The sequence below is a fragment of the Anomalospiza imberbis genome, chromosome 6 (genome assembly GCF_031753505.1).
Source record: "Anomalospiza imberbis isolate Cuckoo-Finch-1a 21T00152 chromosome 6, ASM3175350v1, whole genome shotgun sequence".
Taxonomy (NCBI): domain Eukaryota; kingdom Metazoa; phylum Chordata; class Aves; order Passeriformes; family Viduidae; genus Anomalospiza; species Anomalospiza imberbis.
The window spans coordinates 55,704,190-55,730,180 of NC_089686.1; the positions used below are offsets into that span (position 1 = coordinate 55,704,190).

At 56.7% G+C, this 25,991-nt stretch overlaps 3 protein-coding genes and 1 long non-coding RNA gene across 9 annotated transcripts; 2 read left to right on the forward strand and 2 right to left on the reverse strand.

The window, feature by feature from the left end:
• Positions 1-260: 260 nt before the first annotated feature.
• Positions 261-8,659, reverse strand: PGGHG (protein-glucosylgalactosylhydroxylysine glucosidase). Of its 3 annotated transcripts, none has more exons than XM_068194435.1 (13): positions 8,371-8,659; positions 7,740-7,950; positions 6,859-7,294; positions 6,477-6,596; positions 6,143-6,274; positions 5,756-5,867; positions 5,283-5,355; positions 4,700-4,836; positions 4,329-4,474; positions 4,070-4,165; positions 3,185-3,282; positions 926-1,137; positions 264-839 (listed from the first exon to the last, which is right to left on the reverse strand). In XM_068194435.1, exons 1-13 carry the CDS (start codon positions 8,618-8,620, stop codon positions 775-777), a joined length of 2,088 nt encoding a protein of 695 aa, XP_068050536.1. In that variant the 5' UTR covers positions 8,621-8,659; the 3' UTR covers positions 264-774. The 3 variants fall into 3 exon arrangements, with proteins under 3 accessions (XP_068050538.1, XP_068050536.1, XP_068050537.1); XM_068194436.1 differs by having other exon boundaries at positions 274-839; positions 4,329-4,462; XM_068194437.1 differs by lacking the exon at positions 6,477-6,596 and having other exon boundaries at positions 261-839.
• Positions 8,660-9,826: 1,167 nt separating this feature from the next.
• On the forward strand, positions 9,827-12,217 carry LOC137476280 (uncharacterized). Its single transcript, XR_011000301.1, has 2 exons — positions 9,827-11,010; positions 11,996-12,217. It is a non-coding gene; the product is annotated as an uncharacterized lncRNA (long non-coding RNA).
• Positions 12,218-13,454: 1,237 nt separating this feature from the next.
• Positions 13,455-20,421, reverse strand: PSMD13 (proteasome 26S subunit, non-ATPase 13). Its single transcript, XM_068194444.1, has 13 exons — positions 20,283-20,421; positions 19,931-20,009; positions 19,304-19,338; positions 19,172-19,227; positions 18,779-18,822; positions 18,493-18,579; positions 17,777-17,948; positions 17,193-17,272; positions 16,984-17,109; positions 16,428-16,490; positions 15,648-15,728; positions 14,854-14,970; positions 13,455-14,154 (listed from the first exon to the last, which is right to left on the reverse strand). The coding sequence occupies exons 1-13, from the start codon at positions 20,375-20,377 to the stop codon at positions 14,059-14,061; spliced, it is 1,131 nt and encodes a 376-aa protein (XP_068050545.1). The 5' UTR covers positions 20,378-20,421; the 3' UTR covers positions 13,455-14,058.
• On the forward strand, positions 20,390-25,767 carry SIRT3 (sirtuin 3). 4 transcript variants are annotated; one of them, XM_068194447.1, is made up of 7 exons: positions 20,390-20,401; positions 22,157-22,350; positions 22,639-22,871; positions 22,989-23,089; positions 23,292-23,453; positions 23,785-23,994; positions 25,260-25,767. In XM_068194447.1, the coding sequence occupies exons 2-7, from the start codon at positions 22,304-22,306 to the stop codon at positions 25,278-25,280; spliced, it is 774 nt and encodes a 257-aa protein (XP_068050548.1). In that variant the 5' UTR covers positions 20,390-20,401; positions 22,157-22,303; the 3' UTR covers positions 25,281-25,767. The 4 variants fall into 4 exon arrangements, with proteins under 4 accessions (XP_068050548.1, XP_068050547.1, XP_068050546.1 ...); XM_068194446.1 differs by lacking the exon at positions 20,390-20,401 and adding an exon at positions 20,847-20,948 and having other exon boundaries at positions 22,159-22,350; XM_068194445.1 differs by lacking the exons at positions 20,390-20,401; positions 23,785-23,994 and adding an exon at positions 20,862-20,948 and having other exon boundaries at positions 22,159-22,350.
• The last annotated feature ends 224 nt before the right edge of the window (positions 25,768-25,991 follow it).

Here is a 25,991-nt window from a genome sequence, read left to right on the forward strand (position 1 = left end):
TTCCTGATGGCTCTGCCTATCTCAATCTGAGATATTCATCGAGTATTCATGCCTGGGTGTTCCTCGGATCACCTTGGTGAAGCACCCATCTCCAAGCTACTTTATTTATTTATTCCCTTGCAAATTAGGTCTTTTTCTCCCTGCTGCCAGCTGCGGTTTTGAAACACGTTTCGAAATACTGTGAAGCAACCTTCCTGTCCCGGCTTGAGTGCTTAAGAAAACTTACAGGAATATTTCTCTCCAATATAACATATTTCATACATCTATTTCCCATCAGCACGAATTATCCAAAATACACATAACAATCTGGTGAAACAGCACTGTCTGAGCCTCCACAACCCTTTGAGCCCACGGAGCAGCACATGGGGAAGGCAAGGACCGGGGCAGGACATGCTGGAGGAGCTGGAGTCGGGATCCTGGAGTCAGGAATGGGCTTCCTTACAAACACAAACATGTTAAGAGCATAAACAACTCCTGGGTGTTCAGCAAACACGTCTGAAATGGTCATTTTCAGGCTTGGTTTCCTCTCCTGCACCGAGGAAGAGATGTGTGGAGGGGAGTGGGAGGGCTCAGGTGTGGTGACAGCTCCAGCCATGGTGACAGCTTCAGCCACTGACCCCCTGGGGCCACAAGGACAGGTGACACACACAGTCCTGGGGGGGCAAAGGCCTCCTGGCACAGCCTGGCACCGCCTTTCCACCCACTGTTACCTTCCCCCTCCACCAACATCCCGGATCTGCTGCTGCAGTGGGCAACACCCGGATCAGCCAGGGCTCAGGGGGTCCTGCTGGGTGACCTCTGGATCCATCCAGGCGCTGTGGGGAAGGAGACACTCTGACCTGCAACAGAAAAGCTTTGTGTGAGATATGGGAACGGTTTCTTCCCAAATTATTTCAGGGAGCAGATGCAGGCGCTGCTGCCATACCTTCCCACAGGGGAAAGCGCTGTCCCGACTCCAGCACAGCTTCCAGGGGGGATGCTGGAGGGTCCTGGGAGGTCTCAGTCACTTCCATCCTGATCTCCTCCCTGGTGATGGTGAACTCCAGTTTGTTGCCCAAGTAGGAGACGCTGGAGACTTCCAGCTTGGTGATATCATCGGGAAAGGCGGGATCGAAGAGGAGGCCAGACCTCGTGATCCTGGAAAGGCAGGAGTGCATCAGGGTGGGAACAGCAGGAGCCACAGAGGAGCCCAGCTCAGGGCTGGGGAGCAGCCACCTCTCCAGGCATCACCACGTCACACCAGAGGAGCCTGAAAGGGTCCTCAGTGCATCCAAGGATCTCTGGGCAATCCCTGAACACACTGATGGAGCACCTGGTGAGTAACTACCAGGCTGTGATTCCACAGCCCACCCCAAGACATTCCTGTCCCATTCCAGCTCCACAGCTGGGGCCTGGGTTTTCCATGAGGTCAGATTTCACATTTACAAAAACACAGCTCAGTTCCCTGCTCCGGTTCCGAGCTTGGCTCCAGCAGCAGAACTGTGCTGGCAGAACCTGGGGAATGCCCTGCTCCTCTCACAGCAGGTGACCCTCAGACACCCACCTCAGCTCCCACTCCCTCGGGATGGAGGGCTGGAAGCTCAGCACGGCTGCTCTGTGGGAAATGCAGGCACAGAGGGCTCCCAAGGCTCAGACATAGGGATGGATGCAGTGTTTGACCTAAGGCCTTGGAGAAGGCTTGAAGGTTTAGAACAGAAAAGTGAAACAGACACGAAGTAAGAATAAAGATTTGTAGCTCAAGCAGAAATATGCCTCAAGCAGGTGGAAATGTGCCTCATGGAAGCGAATAAATATGTTAAGCAAGATAGTAGAAAATTTTAAAGTCTAGCAATAGAACTTGTTATAGAGTTGGCAAAAAGCAGAAGATACAGCAGTGTCTGTAGAGTTATATGATTGGACAAAAAGAAGCACATTGTGGCAGAATTGTGTAAAATGTAGCAATGATTTGTAGCAATTTGCTACAATTTGCCATCATTTGTTGCAATGATGGCAAATGAATTGCTGGTTTATGAAGATGCTAGTGAGCTTTGTAGAAGCATCTGATTAAGAAATATATAGGATATGATAATAAATATATGATAAGAAATATAAAGACATTGTAACTAAAATTTAAATGGCTTCTGATGCAATGGCATTGAATGTCACAACCTTACGGTCTCAGCCTCCCATGAGACTGATTTTGCAATCAATAAACCATCTTTTAATTGCCTCATCAGTCGACCCAGTCTGCTCTGCATCCCAAGTCTGCTCCTTCCCCAGAAACAATGGAACAAACATCCCGTCTCTCCCCCTGACCCTGAGCCAAAGCCAAGCTGCTGTGTGGGCGTTGGCTTTGGGTGAGGGAAAACAACGGCCCCTCTTGTCCCCGGCCCAAATCCTGGCGCACGAGAGCTCTCCACCACCAGCTCCAGAAGGCTGAGAGGGCTTCAGGGACTGGAGGGGGCTCGAGGCAGGTTTGGGGGCCTGGGGAGCCCCAGCACTGCACAGGATCCGTGTCCTACGGCAGGAAAGGCAGGAGTGTGGCTGCACAGCGTCGTCACCACCTCTGGAATTTGGCCAGAGCTCCAAAGCTGTGGCTTGAGGCTGTGCCACGAGGGGCCCAACATGGCACACACTGGGTGCCCAGGGACCTCCCAGCTTGGCCAAAGCCCAGATTTCCAGCTGGAAATACAGAAGCTCACACCCAGCTCCACCAGGGAATGGGGCAGGTTTCCCAGCAGCTCCGGCCACACACGTGGAGTGAAAACACGTACTTAGGGCTGGACGTTTTCACTGGGAACCAAAAGGCTTGATCCAGCCTCAATTAAACCAGGAATAGGCTGAAGAGACAGCGGCTCCAAGGTGGACACCACCACAGCTCTGAAATTACATGAACAGCTCCATGTTTTCCCAGGATATTTTAAAGCTGAGGCGATGCCTGCTCAGCACTTCACTCCAGGGAGGCTCCCGGAGCCCCATGTGAGCAGGGAGGCCACAGTGAGGCTGCAGGAGGTGTTTCCTCACCACGTCCAAAGGAGACTGGAGGATGTTGCTGCTGAAGCAGAGCACAGGCTTAGGGAATGGCACTTTGCTTCCCAAATGTGACCTGTCATGAGCCTTTTACCTGTTCCCAACTTCACTCCAGCCAAACAGGGACATCTTAAGGGACAAGCCTGGGAGATAAAAGTGACACGACAGGTCTCACCTGAACCCCGTGAAGCCAAAGAGGATGACCTGCAGGAATCCACCCATCCCTGTCAGGAAGTTCACAGCTCCTGACCCATCCGAGTTCTCCGCCCAGACCTGCTCCAACAGGAGAAAGATGGTGCAGGAATTGATTTGGGATGCTGTCCCAGATTTCGAGGCAAGATGTATTCCATTTGCCATCTGTATGGCAGTTGTCTTCTGTTAAGTGGGCAGTTTTCCTTATCTCCTCCACAACCAATCCTCCCTCCGGGGAGACATCTGTTGATAATGGGCTACTGAATGTCACTGCAGGACTGATAAGAACTAGAACATCCCACTGGGAGAGGCTCCGCCCGGAGGGAGGAGCCAAGCATTCCGACCTGGACGTGATCTTGAGTTTCTGGAACACCAGCACGGCTTTTCTCCACTGGATTTCCCAGAGGAACAGCTGCCTCTTCCACTGCCTCTTCAGAGGAAGACTGCACCCTTTTCTACAGGATCACTGCTCCAACAGAACCACACCTGACACTCCAGGAGGACTGCAGCCACAGTTCCAATTGGGCTGCTGCCAACACCCTGTCCACCAGGGTGTCAGGTTGTATTCTGACTCTGTCAGTGGTGTTTTGGTTCACTACATTGTTTATTTTATCTTTTTATTTTCTTCCCTAATAAAGAACTGGTATTCCTGCTCCCACATTTTTGCCTGATACCCTCCCTTAATTTCAAATTTATAACAATTTGGAAGGACGGGGTCTACATTTTTTCCATTTCAGGAGAAGCTCCTACCTTCCTTGGCAGACACCTGTCTTTCCAAACCAAGACAGATGCTCCAGGCAGTTCTGTGGGTTTCAATCCCATTGTCACCTGCCTGGGAGCAGGAGGGATCTGCAGCCCTGCCACTCACCTTGAAAGGCTCCGTGATGTTGCTGAAGCACTTTTCCAGCTGGCTCTGGGCTCTCTGCAGCTCTTTCAGCTCCAGCCAGCCCACGGCAAACATGCTCTGCAAGAGAGGGAATGGTGACAGTGCGGTGGAGCAGCAGCACCTCCCCACCCCTCCGTCCAGAGTGAACATTTCCAGTGCACATCCCAGCTCTGCACTGTCCCCTGGATGGAGCACCCCCTCCCAGGGGTGAATCCCACGCTGGGCTCTGCCCTCTCCTCACCCAGGTCATGGCTGGCCCGGCCGGGTCGGTGACGGGCTCGTACATCTCCAGGTCGTTCCTCCGGACCTCGGCACTCATGGGATGCATCAGTGGGAACCCCAGCAGGACCACATCTGCCTGTTTCACCGGCTCACCTGGGGACAGGGCTGCTCAGACAGTTTCCAAATTTCCTAAGTTTCTGAGCCCACTGGTGAGAAACAATCCAGTGAGGCAGGAAAACCACCCCTAAGCCCAGCTTGTTGCACTGCGGCAACAGCAGAGACTCTCCTGCCATTCCCAAGTCTGAACCAGTTGAAACTCTGATCCTTCCAGGGTTAAAAGTGTAATCCATGGCCAGCTCCATGGGCTCCTGCCACTGCCTCCCTGCTCACCTGGGCTGTAGCCATCATACTCAGGGTGGTATTTCCTCTCCTCATCAAAGGGCACTTTGATTTTCCTGGCACGGTCCTCCCACTCCTCTGGCACCGGGAGCAGCAGGTCCCGAGCCAGGGCAGCGGCAAAATTTAAGCTGGAAAGGAGGAACAAGTTTTTATGTCAGGGATGGGTGATGGTGAGAGGAGAGAGGGGACAGAAGGAGCTGCAAGAAAAAGCTGCAGTGGAAGAACAAGGGGCAGAGATTGAGCCGGGGTAACAGCTTCCATCACGGAGCCGGGAGCTCCTTTCCCTGGCTGTGGATGTCTCCAGCTGGCCAACAGCATAGACACCCCATGGAATGCCAAGGGAGAAGCCCTGCTGTGAATGGACATCTCTCTCAGCCTCACATAGGCACTGAACAGGTTGGGGGAGCCAGGGGAGCCCCCACTCTTCCTCTGACTGCAGAGAGGTGACAGGGAGAGGGGTGGGAGGAGAGGGAGGAAGGATCTCCTCGGGAGCCCCGCTGCTCCCATCCCTGCAGAGTGCCAGGTGGAAGAGCAGAGAGCCAGGCCATGCTCCCAGGGGTCACTCAAACATTACCTGCGCTGTGCCACGGCATTGGTGTAAGCAGAGTTATCGACCTGGCTGTGGTACTCGTCTGGGGGCATGACACCTGCGGACACAGGAGGGGACACTTTGTACCCCAGCACACCCAGGGGCTGCCGTGGCTCCAGGCCCCTCCTTGGGGACACGGCTGGGGGAAGGGGACCCTCCTGCCCGTCTGAATCCTGCTGGCAGGGTCTCACACAGTCCCAGCGGGGTGCTCAGTGGAGAACACGCACAGTGCTGGTGCTGAAGCCGGAACAACCTGGGATGCAGCTCTGGCTGGTGCATGCAGGCACCTCATCCTTAGGGCATCCTGAAGGGGACCTTCAAATCATGGAATCCCAGGGTGGTTTGGGTTGCCTTAAAGCTCATCCAGTTCCACACCTCTGCCATGGGCAGGGACACCTTCCACTAGACCAGGTGGCTCAAAACCTGTGCTTTCCATGCCATTCCCATGGCAGAGGTACCTCTGATGTGGTAGAGCTGCTCCTCCTCACTCCACACCATCCTGCTGCACCAGTAGTGAGCCACGGCTTCCACCAGCTCCCAGCCTCCGTCCTCCCGGAACAGCTTCTGGTCCTGGGGGAAAAAGAGGGGCATGAGGGAGACTCCAGCAGACCCAAAGTCAGCAGGAGGATGGAGAGTAGTTCTGAGGAGATAGAGGGAGCAGGAGGAAAGACTGGCCTGGTTTGAGCCAACAAGATGATGAGACGCCCACAGGAGCAGGGACAGAGAAGGCAGGGCTGCAGGAGGGAGCCTGCGGGGCAGAGAGAGCAGAGTTCCTCAGGGAAGGGACAGTGACAGTGTCCAGGTGTCCTGCCACCGGGCCATCAGCTGGAGCACCCTCCCTCTACCTGCGTGGTGCAGTAATACTGCTCGAAGGCCATCAGGACATCCCCGGTAACGTGGATTTCCTGGGCTCCGTAGATCTCCTCAGGACACACTTCCCTGCCAGTGGCTGCACTCTCCCACGGGAACTTCGCGCCCTGCAGAGAGAAGGCATCCATGAGCACATCACCTGGTGCTGCACCCCGCTGAAACAGCCCGGTGTCCCCTGGGGACGGGCCGCTGCCGCCCCGGCCCGGTGTCCCCTGGGGACGGGCCGCTGCCGCCCCGGCCCGGTGTCCCCTGGGGACGGGCCGCTGCCGCCCCGGCCCGGTGTCCCCTGGCCCGGTGTCCCTGTCCCACCTCGTAGCCCTGCTCCCGCGCGTTGCGCCTGGCGCCCTCCAGCGTGCGGATGCGGTACTGCAGGATGGCGCGGCCAGCCTCGGGATGCAGCAGCAGGATATTCGGGAACATCCAGGTGTCCTGCGAGGCCGCGGGGCGGGATTGGCTGGGGGAAAGCATCCAAATGCTCCCGCCAGCTCCACCCTTCAAGTACACCCTCATCCCGCTGGAAGGATGGAGTCCTGTCCATCCCTATTGAAGGACAGCCTGCTGCACCCCAGTGGAAGGATGGAGCGTTCTCCATCCCTGCTGAAGGATAGTCTGCTCCATCCCGATGGAAGGATGGAGTCTCCTCCATCCCACTCGCCGTGCCAAGCCCCCAGATCAGCACGGCCCCCTTCACCTGGTCCCAGAAGACATGACCCCAGTAGTCCTCGCCGCGGGTGCCGTTGGACAAGCCGCCGGGGCTGATGCCGTGGAACGGGACTCCGGGGCTGTCCCGGGGCGGGATGGCGCTCAGCAGGTAGTAGAGGCAGCCGTGGAGCGCCTGGCGCAGGGCCAGGGGCCCGTCCAGCTCCACGGAGCAGCCCCGGCGCAGCGCTGCCCAGGCGCGGACGTGGGAGCGGTGCAGGGAGCCCGCGGCCAGCAGGGAGAGCCCCGCGCTGTAGCTGCGCTTCGCCTCCTCCTCGCTCCCGGCCACGGCCGTCAGGAACTGCCAGCACCGCTCCCGCTCCTCCCCGCCCAGCGTCAGCGACCGTGGGATGGGGGTCCACAGCATGTGGACAGTGGGACGGGGGCCCCCCTCCACCTCGGGAACCAGCGTCTGCCCGTAGATGTAGCTGTGGGAGACGGGAAGCAACTGAGGAAGGTGTTTCTTCCCAATATCCCATCTAACCCTACCCTCTGGCAGTGGGAAGCCATCGCAAACGGCCTCTGGTCCCAGGAATCCTGTTCTAGAGGTCATCTCCTACAAATCTTCTGTTTTCCCAACCTCACTTCTTTGGAATCACATCTAGCCTCCGTCACCTTCACTGCTCTCACACATCAGTGTGAGGCATAATTCTGGAGTTGCAAGTAATAAAAACGCTTTCTATGCTTAATTTCAGGGGTCTTTTTATAGACCTGCCAGGACGAAGCAGGCGTGCAGAAGCCTCCACACTCCTCACCATGCCAGCCCCACTCCAGCCTTACATCTGCAGTTTATTCCCCAGGGGAGAGCAGGGCACTGTGCCACAGCCCGCAGAGGGTGGGCTCAGGGCAGGGACCCCCATTCCCCACACTCACTGTGCTCCCTGGAAGTCTGGGCCTGGGATCAAGTGCAGGTCCTGGCTCCGTGGCACGAACAGGCTCTGGAGCTGGACGGTGATGGGATGCGTGGAGCCATCCAAGCGCCGGATGGTGACGCTGAAGGCCATCAGGTGCACCAGGGAGTGGTGGGCGTAGAGCTGGTGGGTGGCCGTGTAGCCAGGGGACTGAATCGTATGGCTGAAGGTCCCTGCAAGCACAGCCAGAGCCACCAGCCTTTAGAAACACTTGGATTCTGCCCTATCGACTGCTTCCTACTGGCCAAGGAATTGCTTTTCCCAAGATCAGATCCAGTTGTGGACTGGACAACACCGCTGACAGCGAGCCTGGCCAAGCTGCTGAGGGATGGTCTGTGCCATCAAACATTCTACCAGGCTCCGTGATTAAAGAGTGCGTGCCGAGCCTGGCCCCAGCAGGGATAGAGCTACAGCCTGAAAATCACTTATTCCCACACAAAAGGGGCATTTTCCGCTTGTTCCAGAGGAGCAGCACCCCGAGGCGAATGGAGAACGAGGAGAAGGAAGATGTGACTGAGCAGAAGAGGCAGCAGAAGCAGAGAGAATCGAGCCTCCGGCAGAGCCCCCAGGGAAGGTGCCGGCTCCCTGCTCACCTGTCCAGGTGTTGAGGGTGAAGCTCTCGGCCGGGCTGCAGGCTCCAGGCACTGCCACGTGCAGCCCCAGCGGGCTGGGGACATCGGCACGGTGCGTGTCCCCCGCGGCCCCGCTGTACACGCCAGCGGCGTGCAGGATGTCCCGGAACACGCGGGTGCCCAGGAAGGCGTTGGTCACCGTGGGCAGCAGCCGCGGGTCCCCGGGCAGGGCCGTGGCTGTGAACACGCCGGGGTCGCCCTCACCATCCATGGCCGCAGGCCCCACCTGTCGAGCCGCAGGGATGGGACAAGGGCTGAGGGGACAAAGTCAGCTCCCTGTCACCCCCCGCCTGCCACCAGCGGTCTCTGCCCCTTTTAGTGTCCCCTCTGGTCACCTCCAGCGGTTTTCCCCCATCCCAGCTTCCTCCCAGCCCTGGGGTGCATCCCCTCTGCCCCTTCACCCCATCTCCAGCTGTCCCAAATCCTGACAGCTCACAGGCTTCATCACTTTTCATCCTCCTCCCTCTTCCTCTTCTGCTGCAGGATGGGGTTGCACCAGTTTCTCCCAACACACACAGCCACCTTCCCCATCTGGTCTCCTCTTCCTCCAAGTGCTGCTTCCGTGACACTTTGAAAAGTTCCTGATACTTCCCCCTCTCCCAGCTCACTGCACCCCTCGGTTCCTCCTCAATCCCACATCTCCAGCTCAGCCTCGTGGGGCAGGACCTTTCTACTCTGCTTTTTATACATAAAACTATATTGATGTGTCACGTACAAACATCTATATAATGACAGACTAAAGATATGTACAGATACCGACACGCGTAAGCTGCCCCTGACAAAAGGCAGCTGCAGCAGGCTCCTGGCAATGCCGGGCACAGGAAAAACACAGGAATGACGAAATGAGGCTCAGAGAGACTCTGAGCTGAGCTGGCAATCCAGCCGGGGTGACACAGGGGCAAGGAGGGTGCCCAGCCCCCAAATCCCTCCCTGACAGTAGCCGGATGCAGGAAAGCTCAAGCTCAGCTCGGTTTCCTCACCGAGACTGAGCTGTGAGGAAAATCCTGCCTTCGGGAAAGTGAAAAATCCCGACCCAGCCCAAACCCCAGGGTGCGGAAGGGAGGAGGTGGGTCTTGCCTTCTGTCCCGAGGCCGGGCTGAGCCTGTGCAGGCGGAGAGAGGCTGCTCCAGGGAAGGACGGAAGTTGCCCAACCGAGAAAGAAGGAAGGAAATCGCTTTTTTCTTTCGACTCCTTAAAAAGAAATAGTTGGAAAAATGATCCTGGACACGCAGGTGTTTGCTCGGCTGAGCTGAGTACTCGCGGAGGGAGCGCGGCAGTCCCGGGGCTGCCCTGTGCCTGGGAAGGAGGAACTGAAAGAGGAAAACCAAGCTGGATGAGTTATGATCCCAAAGCCGCTGGCAGAGAGCCAGCACACCCCACTGACCTCCCGTGTTCCCAGCCACGCTCTGGCCCTTCCCCTCGCCTCTTTCCAGGGAGGACAAAAATTCCATCTGGACTTTGGCTCTGGCATGCCTTTCCAAGCCACTTCCAGCTGGCCCCATCCTGGTGGGTCAGGGATCCAGGGCTGGAGCTGCAGCCAGGTGCCACTGGGCACTCCGAGCCACCGGTCCCGGCATTCACCGGGATTATTTTATTGCCTGATCCAGCATTTACAGGACTGGCATAACACATCACACATCTGTCCTCCGCTGTAAATCCATGGCAAAGCCCCCATGGAGCCTGGCTGGGTCAGTCCTGCAGCTGCCAATGCCCCAGGGACGCCTTGGGGACACCCTGACAAAGGGCAGAGCCAGCAGTAACACTTGCTCCCAGCTCTACTCCTTTGGTATTCCAGGGTCTAATCCCACCTGGGCCCAGCAGGATTAATTTCCCCTTTGGTTGGTTCCTCACAACCAGCTGCTGATTCCAGCACAGGCTGAGTCCATGGCAAGGGCAGGAATATCCATCCCCTGGAGAGTGGGCATCCATAGGGATTCTGGGGCACTGGAATCCTCCTCCAGCAACCACCAGCACACAGGAACAAGCAGCTCCTTCCCCAGCTGATCCCGGTGGCAGGCATCCCATTTCCTTCCCCTTATCAGAGGAATTTGGAAATAGCCCTTTCCAGAAAGTCCTTTCCCACTGAATGGTGCTTTGAGTGTTAGAAAGTGTATAAAAGCCCACAGAGAGGGGGTCCAAGGAGAAAGGAGTTCTGCTCCAAGGAGGGGTTTTGCTCTAAGGGAAAAGGCCCCATCCAAGAAGAGGTCTCTGCTCTCCAGCGGAACATCTCAGTGTCCCCCTGTGCTGGCTGGGGACAGCTTTTGGTCTCAGAGTCCTGGGCAGTGCTGAGGGAGGAAAAAAAAAATCCCAAAACAATTAAGGGAAGAAAAATTAAGCAGAGAGCAATTTGAGAAAACCTGTCTGTGTCAGGCTGTTCCTCCCTGCGCCCCTGGGGCTGTGCCAAGGAGTGGCAGGGGGTGGTGGCAGCAGTGACAGTGACAAGCTGGGCAGCTGCAGAGCGAGGAGCAGCGGGATCGCCCTGAGAGCGCCATGAGGGGTTTCCAGAGGGGCTCCCAGCTCCTGGCAGCTGCACTCAGGATCATCCAGGTCCCCCGGGCACAGCTGCGCTCCCACCCCGCTGAGCACCCACTCTCTGCCGGTGTGAGTATCCTGGGGGGCTGAAAAAGTGGGAGCAGCCCGGTTGGAGGGGCCCAAACCCTCTGTGTCAGGGCCAATTTGTTTTGGAAGGGGGTGGAAGCAAAAGGGGAGGGGAAGGAAAAGAAGGAATGTGCTCACACCCCCACGGTGTCCGTGTCCTGCTCCCCCCTCGCTGGCTCCTGCTTCCATTTGATTTTGTCCTTTCAGGCCCTTTTTTAACCTTTGAGGTTTGGGGGTCCCTGCAGCCCAGGGCAAGGCGCAGCAGTGACACTGGTGGTCCCTCAGGGCCAGACCCAGACCCTGTCCCCCTCTCCTGGGACAGCCACCCCAAAGGGGTGACCCCACAGGCAAGGACAGGGGCTGCTGTCACCGCAGAGCCCAAGGTCCCTCTGACACTCCCCCTGTGGGGACAGTCCCCCCTAAACCAGACCCTCCTGGGCCGGGTGAAACAAGCTGGGAAAAAGGAGCTTTCCCCCAAAATCGTGCCTGATTCTCCCTCCACCCCTTTATTTGGGGTTTTCCCTCTGCTGCCTTTCCAAGGTCTTCAACAAAGGAGCTGCAGGAGCCTGGAGAGGCTTTTTCCAGGCAAATAAATCAAAGGAAGGTGCCAGTGTGGGAGGTTAATGCTGTCCTGGTTGCACTGGGGAAATGAGGGGCTGCTGCTGGCTGCAATTCCCATCCCAAAGTCACCTGAAAGTCAGGAGCACCGCAGGCCCCAGCCACAGCCTCAAGGTCAAACACTGCTCCAGTGTCCCAGAGGAACAACAAACCTGGAGAGCAGCAGCTCCATCCACTGCCAGTGGGAACGGCTCTGCTCCCCAAACCTCCCTCCACAGCCCCAGGGCGGGTACCAAGGACTGGGAAGAGCACAGGGAAGTGAGCTGGGCACGGTGTTGGATGGCAGCAGCAGCACAGCCATCCCGGGAGCCCTGGGCGCCATGGCTGTGGCGCAGCCATCCCGCTGATTCCTGCTCCTTGTCCCCCTCAGGAACAAGTCATCGCCCTCACCCTGATGTTCTCGTCCTTCCTGCTGCCCACAGCCTGGGTCCTGAGCAACATCTACAACTACAGGAGCAGGCCCGAGTGAGGAGTGGCAGGAGCAGCCTGCTCCCTGCCGAGAGCATCCCGAGGGAAGAGGCCTCGGGACAGAGCCTCGCCGGGATGGAACCCCCCGAGCCTGCTCATTAAAATCCATCTTGGCATTCAACAAGGCCTCACTGGGTTTGCTCCATCCTGTAGGGAACAAACCGGATCTGTGCCCGCTGCCCTGATGGCAGCATTCCCTCAAGGGCTGCCAGCAGGTCCCAATGGGAAGGCACATTCCCTCTGGAGCCTCTACCAGCTGCAGCGCTGCGTGCACCCAGTCACCTCTCCCAGCACAAGCACGGAAGGCATTCCAAGGTAAATTCCCAGCAGGAAAACACCCAAAGGCTGGGAGTGACATTAAAAGGGTGCCACGGACTGGGGGCTGCACGCCTGTCCCCTCCCTGCCCTGCAGGAAGGGCCTCTCCAGCCACCACATCCCAAATTATCTGTGCCAGGGAAGCAGCCAGCACGTGGAAGGTTTGGGTAGCGAGGGGTACTTCCAGGTGTCTTGGAAAAGCCTCTTGGAGCTGTCACGGGTCCACAGATCTGACCCTCATTCCCAGGAGCTGCTCAGAGCTTCACAGCCAGGAGAGTGCTTCCACAGCATGGGAGCTGTGCTCCTGGGAGAAGCTGGTACTGCTTCCCACAGTGACATTCCAGATTTTGGATGCTGATCTCAAGCAGCAGCAGCCCACACCTCAGTGACTCCAGTGGAGTTTCCTTTGTTCCGTAAGGTGTAGTGACAGCCCTGGGAATGAGGATGAGATCTGACATGGCACTGGGAAGGAGACTGTGCTCCTTTAAGCCTTCTCCTGTCCTCAGCTATGACATAAAGGGAATATATTCCTGATTGGAACACCTACTTCTTCCACACGCTCTCCTGAAGTCAGTAAAAGTGGAACCAGGAGTAAGCCTTGGAAGACAGGATCCAGCAGGAATTGGGCAAGTCAAATCAAGCGGCTGGGCAGGGAAGAGGCAGGCACTGGCCACTGAACCACCCCCATCCAGGAGGGAATTTCAGCCAGAGGGGTCTGGAGAGCACCAGGAGGGTGAGCAGGTACAGACTCCAGCAGTTCCATTTTGTCCTGTTTTCCAAAGTTTGTCTCCCTTGTGTGAGGCATCTCTGCACCAGTCTGGCATCAGCCACATGCTACCTTCTTTCTCTTGCTGGATTAACACCCTCAGTCAAGGCAGGAAAAGCAGGAAAAGTACAAAAATTCCAGCAGTGCCATTTGCTAATGACACCAGAGAACCAAACTGGTGAGGAAAGCTCCTGAATCCCAGGAGGGGCAAGGTCTGACCATGGAAACACATTTTTAAAGGAATCAGCAGCAGCTCAGCTGCCAGGGACGGAGATGACACAGAATTCCCAAAAAGGGAAGGCAGAGACGTTTATTCTGGCAATGCCACTGCACCTCACCTGAGCACAAAGCATTGGTGAAAGACACCCACCCCCTCAAGTGTACGGACACACCCACTAACCAGGAATCCCGGGAAAACCCTTGGATGGAGCAAACACTCCCTCTGCTGCAGATGAGGGGCAGAGGGAAGCGGGGCTAGGGGAGGAAGAGGATTTGGGGAAGAAGATTTGGGGAATGCTGCCTCAGGCTGCTGCAGGGGCAGGGGGAGAGGCAGCAGGACAGGCTGTGTCCCCTAAGGCCAAGACCCCTTGGATCCTGCACTAGGATCCCACCCTCCTGCAACAGCTGGAGGCAGGAGGGATCAGGAGTGATCCATCCCCCCCAGGACAGAGCTCTGGGATCAGGGATCAGAGTCACTCGTGCCAGCAGAGGGAAAGCTTGGCTCGAGCACCAAAGGGTCACACAGCAAAAGGCCACGTCCTCGTCCTCCTGCTCGCCACATCCCAGGCTGCTCCTGCTCTGCCCACCCACCCCTCCATGGATTCAGTACAGTCAGTGCTCTGAGTGCTGCCGGCCTCAGGAGCAGCAGGAATCACTCTCTCCTCTATGTCAGGATGTCGTGGGCTTGGTGCTCCACCAGCATCTCCATGCTCCGCACGTCCGTGCACCAGAACTCCAGGCGATCCTTCATCCCCTTGATCTGCAAGGCAAGGCCACAGGGACAGAGTGCCTCAGCTCCTGGGAATGCCCACAGGCTCCTTCTCACACCTGAGAGCTCACAACATCCCTCAGAGCCCCACACACTGAGACAGGGAGATGCCCCATCCCTGGAAGTGTTTCAGGCCAGGTTGGATGGGGCTTGGAACAACCTGCTCTAGTGGAAGGTGTCCCTGCCCATGGATGGGCTTTAAGGTCCCTCCCAACCCAAACCATCCTGAGATTCTGGGATTAACAGCTTCTACCAGCTGGGCTAAACTGAAATGCACCAAAGGAATTGTCTGCAGCTGAAATTCCAGGCACTGATTTTTGGGTTTGAAGGTAAAGACACCCTGCACAGTCTCCTTAAGTATCACTGTATCCTGGACTTCTCTCTTCCTAAGACAAATGTGCCTCCTACATCCCTGAAACTCCCAGAGGTTGTTTCATGCATTTAGGAATGAAGCCTGGATCCTTCTGGAAAACACAGCCATGGCTTCTGCGTTCCATGGTGTTTGTGTGGCTTTCACAAGGGACATGCCAGCCCTGTCCTGTCCCACCTCCTGGAAGGTTTCTGGGTGAAACACCCTAGGGGCAAAGCAAAGCCCCCAAGGAGGCTCATTCCCAAGCCATGACTAATCCTGGCTCTGGTGCCACTCCCAGGTCACCTCTCCCTGGCCCAGCTGGAGCTGGTGGCCATTACCTGCTGCAGGTCCAGCACCCGTGGCTGCACCCACGTCATGTGCACCCTCTTGTCCACCTCGTCGATGCTGCCCTTCACCAGCCCCACCGAGAGCGCCTTCATCACCAGCAGCTCCACCTGGGGACACAGACAGCCCTGGGAAATGACCCAGATCACCCCTTTTCCCCCTTGAGATGAATAAAACTTGGCATCTTCACATGAGATCCCCTCAGAATCCAGGGCAGCAGTTCTCACAGCTGTCCCGTTTCAGGTGACAGAACTGCCTCGAGACTCAGCACCTCGGCAAAGAGTTCTTCTCCCTAAAACTTTTCCCTAAAATTGGATTTTAGGGGTTTTTTTTTAGTTATTTTCCCCCTAAAAAACTAGAGTTATTTTCTTTTCTCTGAAATCCAAGGAAGAACAAGGCAATTGGAAAAAGCCAAAAGAGCCCAACTGTCCCCAAGCAGCAGGTGGGAGTTGGTCTCTTCTCCCAGGGACCAAGTAACAGGACAAGAGGAAACAGCCTCAAGCTGCAGCAGGGGAGGTTCAGGTGGAAAATCAGGGAGAATTTCTTCATGGGAAAGGCTGTCAGGCATTGGAAGGGGCTGCCCAGGGAGGTGTTGAAGTCCCCATCTCTAGAGGTGTCCAAGAAATGACTGGATGTGGCACTCATCTGGGCACAGGTTGGACTCTATGATCTCGGAGTTTTTTTCCAGTCTGAATGATTCTGGGATTCTGTGTGGTTCAGGTCTATCCAGGCACTCTCAGAGCTCCAGAACCTGGACATTACTAAGGGTGTCTAACCCCAAACTCACCTCGTTGACGGTGACTTTGGCACTCTTGGCAATCTCCTCGAAGGTGAGCTGGCGGTGGTTGGCTGGGCGGGTGAAAGTCATCTGGATCCAGGGAACAAACCAAAAAAACAACCCCCACAGGGTTTTAGGGATTCCCACAGCTCACAGAGCCTCCCCCAAGCTGCCCTGCCCAGTCTCACTCTGCACTGGCAACTGCATTTCTCAGATTTAATCAGAATAAGTCAAACAAGAATGTTTTACACTAGTATGGTGACAACAGAGCCTTCCAGTGACAGGAAGGCACTGTTTCAGATTATCCATCAGGGAAAGGACCTGCAGTCCTCAGGAAACAGATGTTCAACTGTGTTCTAAAAGTCTTTTTTTATCCCGGAACATACTGCAGACACCATCTCTGAAGGATTGCTCTCCTCCTCCTCCATATCACAGAATGAACATCTTCCACTATCCCAGGTTGCTCCAAGCCCTGTCCAACTGGCCATGGACACTTCCAGGGATGGGATAGTCACAGCTTCTCTGGGCAACCTGTGCCAGGGCCTCACCAACCCCACAGGGAAGATATTCTTCCCAATATCCCACCTAACCTTCTGTCAGAGAAGCCACTCCCCCTGGTCGTGGCACTCCACGCTAGAGCCCCCCTGGACCGAGGGACAAGCAGCGAGGTGTTTTCCCTCATGGCACCTGCCTGTGGCTCCATCTACAGGTCAAATCCACACTGAAATTCCTGTATCCAGGAGTTCCTGCAGGTGAGTGACCAGACACACTGAGCACATCCCAACTCACCTCCATGAGACACAACAGCTGGATCTTCTGCAGCAGGAGCGCTTCGTTTGCAGCCAGGTCGGGCTGTGAGGGGAGAAAAGGCACCAAATCAGGTCAGGGTTACATTTTCTCCCCATCCTGAGGCAGAACAGCTTTACATACAGGAATAAATCCCTGGGAGGGTTAATTTAAGAGGAAGAAGGCTACCACAGCCCACCCACCGGCCAGGAATGGTTCCAGAAAACAATCCAAGTGCCAGCGAACTCACAAATCCATTGCTATGCCAGTGATTCCTGGTGTAGCCAGTGCAGGTAACATCCAACATCACTGTTTCCTCCCACACTTCCCAGAACAGGAAGGAAAACCACTGTTTTCCACTGGAAGAACTCCAGAGGGAAGCCAAAAGAAAACTAGTTATGTGTATCAAGATGGAATAACCACTCCTAGGCTCCGATCAGAATTGTACCAGTGCTCCAGAGCCAGGAATGAGACAAAGATGATTAAGAAAAAGTACACAGACTCCAAGTGTCAGGTGGAAATCCCAAGCCTGGGCCTTCAGCAGTCCCAGAGCCCTCACCTGCTGCCCCCAGGCCGACTTGAGGGCCTGGAAGGTCTCTACGTTGCCGCTGTTGAAGGCGAAGAGGGTGTCAATGAGCCACTGCCGGTCCGTGCTGCGCAGGGACTCCAGCACGGGGTGCATCAGCTGCAGGGAACAGGCAGGAGGGTGTCAGCAGGGGAAAACCTGCTCCTGGGGCTCCAGGGATGAAAGGATGTGGCAGCACTCACCAGCTCCCCAAAGTTGTAGACGCCTTCTCCCAGCAGCCCGGCTAGCCCCAGGGTGAAGGCTCTCTCCTGCTGCTCTGATACTGGAAAAAAAAACAGAACAAAAATAATTTGGATTAAAAAATACCCAAAGCAAAACCACTATGGATAAAAAATACCCCAACCAAAAATAATTGGGATGATGACAAAACCCAAGCCAAAAACAATTTGGATAAAGCACCACTTTAAGCTCTATCAAGCCATCCCTCACCTATATTAAACTATTCCCAGCCCTCATCTTCCTCCATGGTGCCTGAAATTCAGGAGCCTGCAGTAACCACAGCACAAAAGAGCTGCTTTTTGGATCTAGAGTGAAGATTTTTGGGAATTGGAACAAACTTGTCCTTCTGGCAGGGGCATTGCCCCTTTTCCTCCCAGTACAACTCAGGAGCAGGTCCTCAGGGGTCACTCCTCAGTCCAGCCAGACCTCGGATCCACCACAGCACAGCCAAAATGACACTGAGGGAAAACCTCAGCCAGGGCACTTGTTTGGGTTGGGGGGATGAAGCAGAGCATGGAAGGTGGGATTTGCCCTGGAGAGGAGTTACCTGGCAGGTCCTTGACCTCGATGCAGCCCAGGAAGCGCAGTGCATCCTTGTAGTAGGCAGCGTGGTTCCCCACGGTCTGGTAGTACTTGCTGGAGAGGTCGTAGAAGCGGCTGTGCACTGATGTCACCCCGGGCAGGGTGTTCAGCATCTCCTCCACCTCCTCGATGGTCTCCTGGGAAGGATAAGACCTGGCTGTTACAACTCCCAGCTCTGAGGATGGCAGCTTTCCCAAGGGATCCCCGGTGACATCCCGAGCAAAGCCACCATCACTCCCACACCCTTCCCTGTGAGGGTGCTGAGGCCCTGGCACAGGTTTCCCGGAGAAGCTGTGGCTGCCCCATCCCTGGCAGTGTCCAAGGCCAGGGTGGAGCAACCCGGGCTAGTGGAAGGTGTCCCTGCCCATGACTGGGTGATCTTCAAGATCCCTTCCAACCCAAACCATTCCAGGATTCCATCACCCAAACCCATCTCTCTGCATTTGCTCTAAGAGAACCAAAGCTGCCCTCCCCGAAAAACATAATTTTGGGTTTAATAAATGGTTTTAAAACCAGCCTAGGATGACAAACCCCATGTGCTTCACTCAGGCAACAACACCACAGGTCACCATGAGCAGCTCCCACGTCCTGGCAAGCTCAACGGCCCCTCAGGGCTGGGAGCTGGAATAACCAAGGAATGTCACAGCACCCCAAAACTCCCCATCCCAGGCCACCCCTCACCTTGGTGACCTGCAGGTCCCCGATGTTGAGCTTGAGGGCCCCGATGGCTGTTTTGCACAGAATCACGGCCTCGTCGCTGCTCTTCACCTGCAGGGACACAGGGACCTGTTCAGAGTGTCACCTGCAGCCAGGTGTGCTCCAGGGGCTGGACAAATGCCACTTGTGACCATATTCCTGCATCCAAATCCCCGTGGAAAGGTGCTGCTCTCCAGCACAGGTGACACACATGCCAGTGACTCTTGGCCTGCTCAGAGGCAAAAGTGCCCAAGAGCAACTTCCAACATACCTTTTCCCGGGTCTTCTCCAGAAAAGTCAGGGCCACATTGGGATCTGGAGTAGAGGGAAAAACAGACTTAAATAAGCAGCTCTCATGGAGCTAAATCTCGCCTACTAATCCACCTCTGACAGGATTCCTGATGGCTGGAATATGGGTTTTCCATGGTGAACCCTCAACCTGCAGCAGCTGCTGCCAGGTAAGCTGGGCTTTTCCTCACCAACCACCTCTCCAGGGAATCTGTGGACTTCCTACTCCAGGAATCAACAATAACTTAAGCTTTGTAAGCCAGCACTTTCCCTTCCCGACACAGCAGCATCACAACAACTTCCCATCCAAGACTGACCCATCCCTGGCCACGTTCCAGAGGTCACAACAGGACAGGGAAGAGGGGAGGACACGCACCTGTCATCTGCCTCACCACGTGCAGGATAATCTCCACCAGGGACAGGGGGTTCACCCTGCAGGGAGCAGCTCAGAGTCAGCACGGGTCCCCCAAGCCCCCCAGGTGACCCCCAAGCCCCCCCAGTAACTCACCTGTGCTCAAACTCGCTGATGAAGTTCTCGTAGAGCTGCAGGGACAAGGACAGGGACACTCATGGCAAAGGACACCCCGGTCCAGAGCTCCTCACCATGTTTCCTCTCTATTCCAGCTCATTTGAACATCCCTGGAACTGCTGGACAGGGCTCTGAGCCAACTGGGCTAGTGGAAGGTGTCCCTCGAGGTCTCTTCCAACCCACACCATTCAAATCCCTCATTCCTATCATTTTTCCAGAAAATCGGGGATCCCATACAGAAATTCCAGCACTGTTCAGAACCCAGAACTGCTTGTTTTATCTAACTGTATCCTGATAGGCTTCTTCCAGTGAACACCCATCCTGCACTTGCAAACCTCTTGCTAAAACACGGAGTGGAAAAAAAAAATCTCCCTGCAACTCCTAAACGTAAAAATTTTAGGTAAGTGAAGTAAAGAATCACTGTGAAGCTTCTGAACCCAAGACGTTTAACTTTAGTAGGATTTCCACACAGTCACCAGTGCAAACACCCCAGGAGCTGAGCCCACCCAGGTCAGTAATCCTCCAAGAGAATGAAGAAAGAGAGAAGCCGCAGGCTGAGTTTTCCGTGGTACAAAAAAACAGGAAAGCCGGGAAGAGTCCGCTCACCTTGATGAGCCCATCTCCCTGGGCGAAGCAGGGGTCCTGAACGAAGTCCAGCACCTGCAGAGTGAGCTGGTGCCACAGCCTGGGGACACAGAACAGCCCCGTGAGCCCAACGCCGCCAAACCGTGCCACAGCCCGGGACGTGCCGAGCAGGGGCTGACGAGGGCGGGATCGGGGGCGACCCGGGGGCTGGGACCCCCTGACAGGGGCAAACACCGCCGAGTCACCTCCCGGGCGACTAACGAGGCGGCTAAAGGGACGCGGGCCCGGCCGGGCTCCTCCGCCGGGCGGGCCCGGCCGCGCCGGGCTCCGGGACCCGGGGCGGGCGATCCCCCCGCACCCCGTCCCCGCTCACTTCTTGTTGTAGAGCTCCTCGAGGCGGTGCCACACGGCGGCCTGGCCCGGCCCCGCGCTCTGGCTCTGCTGCAGGAAGCCCGGCACGTCCTTCATGATGGCGGCGGCGGCGGGGCCCGGACGGAGCCGGGACCGGGGCCGGGGCCGGGACCGGGACGGGGCCGGACGGGACCGGAGCGAGGAGGCCGCGCCGTCCCCGCCGTGCGCACTCACTTCCGGCCGCGCGGGGCACGCCGGGTACCGTAACGCCCCGCGCCCGCCGCCGCCGCGCACTCGCTTCGCGCCGGTCCCGCCGCGCCCCGCGGTCGCCACGGCAACGCCGCCACGCCGCCAACCCCCGGGCCTTCCCCCGCCGCCTCTCCCCGCGCCCGCACCGCCGGACCGACCCCGGGCGGGGTGAGCGGCGGCGGGCGGCGGGAGCGCGGGCGCGCGCGCTCGCGGCAGTGCGGTAGCGGCGATGGAGCGCGGGGCGCGGGCGCTGCTGGCGGCCGGTGAGCGCCGGGGGCGGGGGGAGCCCCGGGACCCCCGGGCCGCCCCCAGCACCGCTCTGCTCTCTTGCAGCCTGGAGGAGCCTGAGGGAGCGCGGGCCCTGCCGCGGCGGCAGCGCGGCACGGGCCGCCCGGGGCGGCGGGGACGGGAAGGGGCTGGCCGGCGGCGGAACCGGGAGGTAGGTGGGGAATGCCCGGCTGGGGGCTGGAACATCCCTGCGGGAAGGGGAGCATGGGAATCGGTGCTGGGATGGGATGTGCTCCCGTGATGGAGCATGTCCCGTCCCCGTCTAAGCAGGGACAGCGCTCCGGGAGCCAGGGCTGGCCTGGGAGCCCGGAGAGCAGGGAAATGCTCAGTGTTTTTCCAAGACTCTGAGTTCAGCTCCCTGGGAACCCGGTCTGACAGGGCAGAGCCGTATCCTTGTGACAGCAGGGAAGGGCAGTGCAGTGTCACGTCCCTCTGACAGCAGGGTAAGGCAGGGTCACATCCCTGAGAAAGCAGAGCCACATCCCTGCGACAGCAGGGAAAGGCAGAGCAGGGACACCTCCCTAGGAAGTCAGTGTCACACATCCCAGGGAAGGCAGTCTTACATCCTTTGGAAGGCAGAGCCACGTCTCTGTGACAGCAGGCTAAGCCAGTGCAGTGTCACATCCCTGGGAAAGCATTGTCATGCCCCTGCAAAGGAACTGTCACATCCCAAGGAAGGCAGAGCTGACCACTCTGAGGCCTGGAAACACTTCCAGCTCTGTCCTTGCTCTTCGGGCTTGCCAAGCTCTCCTGGCTCTCCCCATGCCTGGTCTGGACTGTGCACAATGCCCTACTCCAGCAGCACTAATTTTCTGGGAGAAGCTGTTCCCTGCTGATAATGACTGTTCCCGAACTGCTAATGACTGTTCCCACATGATAATGGCTGTTCCCAGCCCAGCTGGGCACAGAGCTGTGATTCCTTTGGACAAGGACACACAGAGCCCGAGGGGGGAACAGGGACACGACAGTGTCTGTGCTCACCTGGGCAGGGTGACACATCACCCTGAGAGAAACTTGTTGAAGTCAGGACACAGCAGGGTCTCCTGGATCCCAGAGGAGTGTAAATCAACACCGAGACTGGTGATTCCCAGTGGGTCCAGCCTTGTGTCCATCCCTGTCCAAAAATACCCCCTCACAGGAATACTGGTGATTTGGTATTTTAGATCCACTTAAGGAATTGCTGAGGGACATGTCTGCTCCAGGGTTTGGGTTGGACTAACAGCCAAGCTTTCTCCTAGTGAAGCCCGAGCACAGTCCTGCCCAGAGAAGAGCTTTCTGTGGAATTTTTGGGTAATTCTTCCCCCCTGAACCAAAGTCACTGTCAGTTCTCTCAGTGCTGTGCTTCCCCCTGTGCCGAGCAGGATCCAAGGCTCCAGGCCCTTCTGTCTGAGCACAGCTACCAGAGCCATTTTGGGCAGGTGGGGAGGTGATGAGGGGAAGCAGAAGCTCACCTTGAAGGACGTGGCCAAGCTGCTCCAGAAGAAGGAATGTCGGCGCGTGGTGGTGATGGCCGGCGCTGGGATCAGCACGCCCAGCGGCATCCCGGATTTCAGGTGATGCCTTCATCCTCTGTGTCCTTGGAGGGCTGAGGTCTTGTCCATGGAAAGGGTGATTAAACATTGGATGGGGCTGCCCAGGGAGGTGCTGGAGTCACCATCCCTGGAGGTGTCCGAGGAACGACTGGACATGGCGCTCAGTGCTCTTGTTGACAAGGTGATGATGCATCACAGGCTGGACAGGTTGATGGACTTGGAGGTCTCTTCCAACCTCGTTGATCCTGGGATTCTGTCTCCAGCCCAGGTCCTACTGCAGCCCCTCTCAGCTGCCCCCTGTCCCCACAGGTCCCCCGGGAGCGGCCTGTACAGCAACCTGGAGCAGTACAACATCCCCTACCCCGAGGCCATCTTTGAGCTCGGGTATTTCTTCGTCAACCCCAAGCCCTTCTTCACCCTGGCCAAGGAGCTCTATCCCGGCAACTACCGCCCCAATTTCGCCCACTATTTCCTCCGGCTGCTGCACGACAAGGGGCTGCTCCTGCGCCTCTACACCCAGAACATCGACGGGCTGGAGAGAGGTGAGCTCCCTCTTCCCATCTCCAGCAGCAGCACCAGGAATTGAGGGGAGAAGCGGGACTGGGGAGATGCACACAGGGAGGCTCTGGCTCAGTCCTTTCCCACACATTGTATTCCAGTGGCTGGGATCCCTCCTGACAGGCTGGTGGAAGCCCATGGCACCTTTGCCACTGCCACCTGTACGGTGTGTCAGAGGAACTTCCCTGGAGAGGACTTCAGGGTGAGTGGGCCCAGCCGGGCATCAACACAATTAACACAAGGAGGCATTAATTATTACAGCAATGACAGGTCCAAACCTGTTCTTTTGCCCTTGGGGACAAGAGGTTTATGGAGGAGACCAGGTTTGGGGTTGGGCGTTGCTCTGAGGACACGTGGTGATTCTGAACCCCTGTGACAGGCAGGTTTGGGGGCTCTCCTTTCAGGGAGATGTCATGGGGGATAGGATCCCTCGTTGCCCTGTCTGCACCGGAGTTGTCAAGCCTGACATCGTGTTCTTCGGCGAGCAGCTCCCACAGCGCTTCCTCCTGCACCTCACTGACTTCCCCATGGCAGACCTGCTCTTCGTCATCGGGACATCCCTGGAGGTCTGGGAATAAGGGAAACCCCTGGGAAAAACTCACATGGAAAACAGGGCCTGAAGGGACTCCTGAGGGGAGAGAAGGCTTAGAGAAGGCAAGAAAATGGGTTAGGGAGGTGAAATTTGAGGTGGAGGGTAAGAAATAGGGGGGAGGTGCTCTGAGAGACCCTCTGGAAACCAGGTGGGCACCTGGAGAGCTGAGGAAAGACCACTGGGTAACTGGTGATACTGTGACCAGTTCAGAGCAGGGGTGGCTGAGCAGTTCCAAGCCGAGAGTGCCGGGAGCTGGTGCCCCTGGCAGGGTGACTGTCCCTGTGCCCCCTGGGTTCCCCCCTCAGGTGGAGCCCTTTGCCAGCCTGGCCGGAGCCGTGCGCAGCTCCGTGCCCCGGGTGCTCATCAACCGGGAGCTTGTGGGCCCCTTCGCGTGGCAGCAGCGCCACAACGACGTGGCCCAGCTCGGGGACGTGGTCGGCGGCGTCGAGAAGCTGGTGGAGCTGCTAGGCTGGAACGATGAGATGCAAACACTGATCCAGAAGGAGAAAGAGAAGGTGGGAAGAGGCTCAGACCCCCAGCTTCCCCCTCAGCCCCTGCGTTCCCTGTGCTGGAGTTATGCACGGGAGTGGGTTTGTGCTTGCTGGGGTCACATTGCACAGAAAAGTGCAAAAAAATCCCCATTCCAACCCAAACCTGAGTGCTGTTTCACAACCAGTGTGCCAGGGCATTGCGCTGTGACTATGTCTGTGGAAAGACGTGGATCTGCCAGTCCCAGATGAGTTAGGAACATGGAAAAGGACAGGATTTGGGCTGAAAGCAGTGACCTTCTCAGGGACTGAGAAGCTTCCAGTTACATCACCTGGTGTGTGATTAGTTCTCAGGCAAACCCTGTAGCTGTAGCTGGAGGTGCACATGCCAGGGGGGTGGAGTAACCAGACAGGAAATGCCCTTGGCCAGCACTGCCAGGCTATGAGGCAGCAGATCCTCAACACAGAACTGGGATGTTCCACAGGGAGCACTTCCCGTGGCTGTGAGGGGCTGGAAACTCTCACCCCTACAGTCCCTTCATGGCTGTGCTTCCACTTCCACAGGTTCCTCTGGAGCAATAAGCAGTAGGAAAGGGAAGGGAGGCTCCAGTTGTGCTGAGACCCAACCAGTGCTGCCATGGCCAGACAGGGAATGGGGTTCCTACTCCATTTGGCAGTGATGAATCCTTAAATTGACTTTTTTCCCCACCATTCTCATATCTCTAACCCTCTGGGATCTTCAAGAGTGAGAAATTACAGGGGAACAAGTTTGTAATTACTTGGAGCTCAGTGCTGATGTTAATTACTACATTCCTTTAGACCACTGGGAGGTTTTTTCCACATTTGACATCAAACACAGCTGTATTTTTTAGGCATACATTGTCCAAACGTGACTTCATAAAATCTGGCTTCAAGATTCCAATTGTAACATCCAGGTTGTTCTTACTTCCTCCAGATTATGCAGCAGGAATGAGTAGGAATTCTTAGCCTTTTCGATAAGTTTTTGATTTTTCAGTACCAACATTTTGGGGACCAGCCAGCCCTTGGCTTGATGCTTGTGCTGCTGAGTCCCTGAGGGATAATGCTGGTGCAACAGTGATGGAGGAAAACCAGTTGCTTGGAGCAACCTGGACTAGTGAAAAGTGTCCCTGTCCATGGCCAGGAGTGGGACTGGATGAGCTTTAAGTTCCCTTCCAAGCCAAACCATGCTGGGATTCCAGGATTCTGTGGGGATGGTGCTGGGGCTGGAATGTTGGATGCTCCCTGGCAAGCACTGTGGTCTCTGTTTCCAGCTGGATGCCAAGGACAAGTAGTAGGGTGCTCCTGTCACCCCTCAGCACATCACTTGAGGATGTCCAGCCATGAGTGTCACCAGCAAGTGTCCGAGGGCCTGGGGGCTCGTGCCAGCACATCCAACGAGCTCTGTGTCTGCAAGTGGCTGTTTGGAACTCTTTCCTTCCCAGCCATCCATCCCAGAGCCCCTCAGAGGCACTGGTTCCGTGGAGCAGGAGCTGGAATGCCATGAAGGTCAGGCCAGGACAGAATGGAGAGTGTTTTCCAGCTCCCACTGGCTGAGCATCCAGTTCCTGTCACAGCTCCTCCCCAGCTACTGTTCCCTTGGCCATGATCCTCAGCTGCTGCAGGCTGTGTTTAGTCTTCCATAAAATCTCTGCTAATCAGGGGACAAACCAGGGGTGGGGGGGGCTGCCCCCCATTCCCATTCCAGCTCAAGCTGCTGGGGAATTTTTGAATCACTGGAGTGTAAATTATTTAATAATAAAGAGACAATTCGTTTCTGGATGTCACCTGAGGGGTTTCTCTAAAGTCACACCTTCTGTCCCCACCACTGCTTTTTTCACCTGCTTTTTAGTACCTTTTCCCCCTTTTTTCCCCTGCACACAAGTGCCTTTCCCTGCTGTAGATGCCATTCTGGGGGGTGGCAGTGTCACAGGGCTGCAGCCACGTCCTGCTCTGTCCCACACCTGCCACAACACAGTGCAGAGCCTTGTGGCACATCCACACTG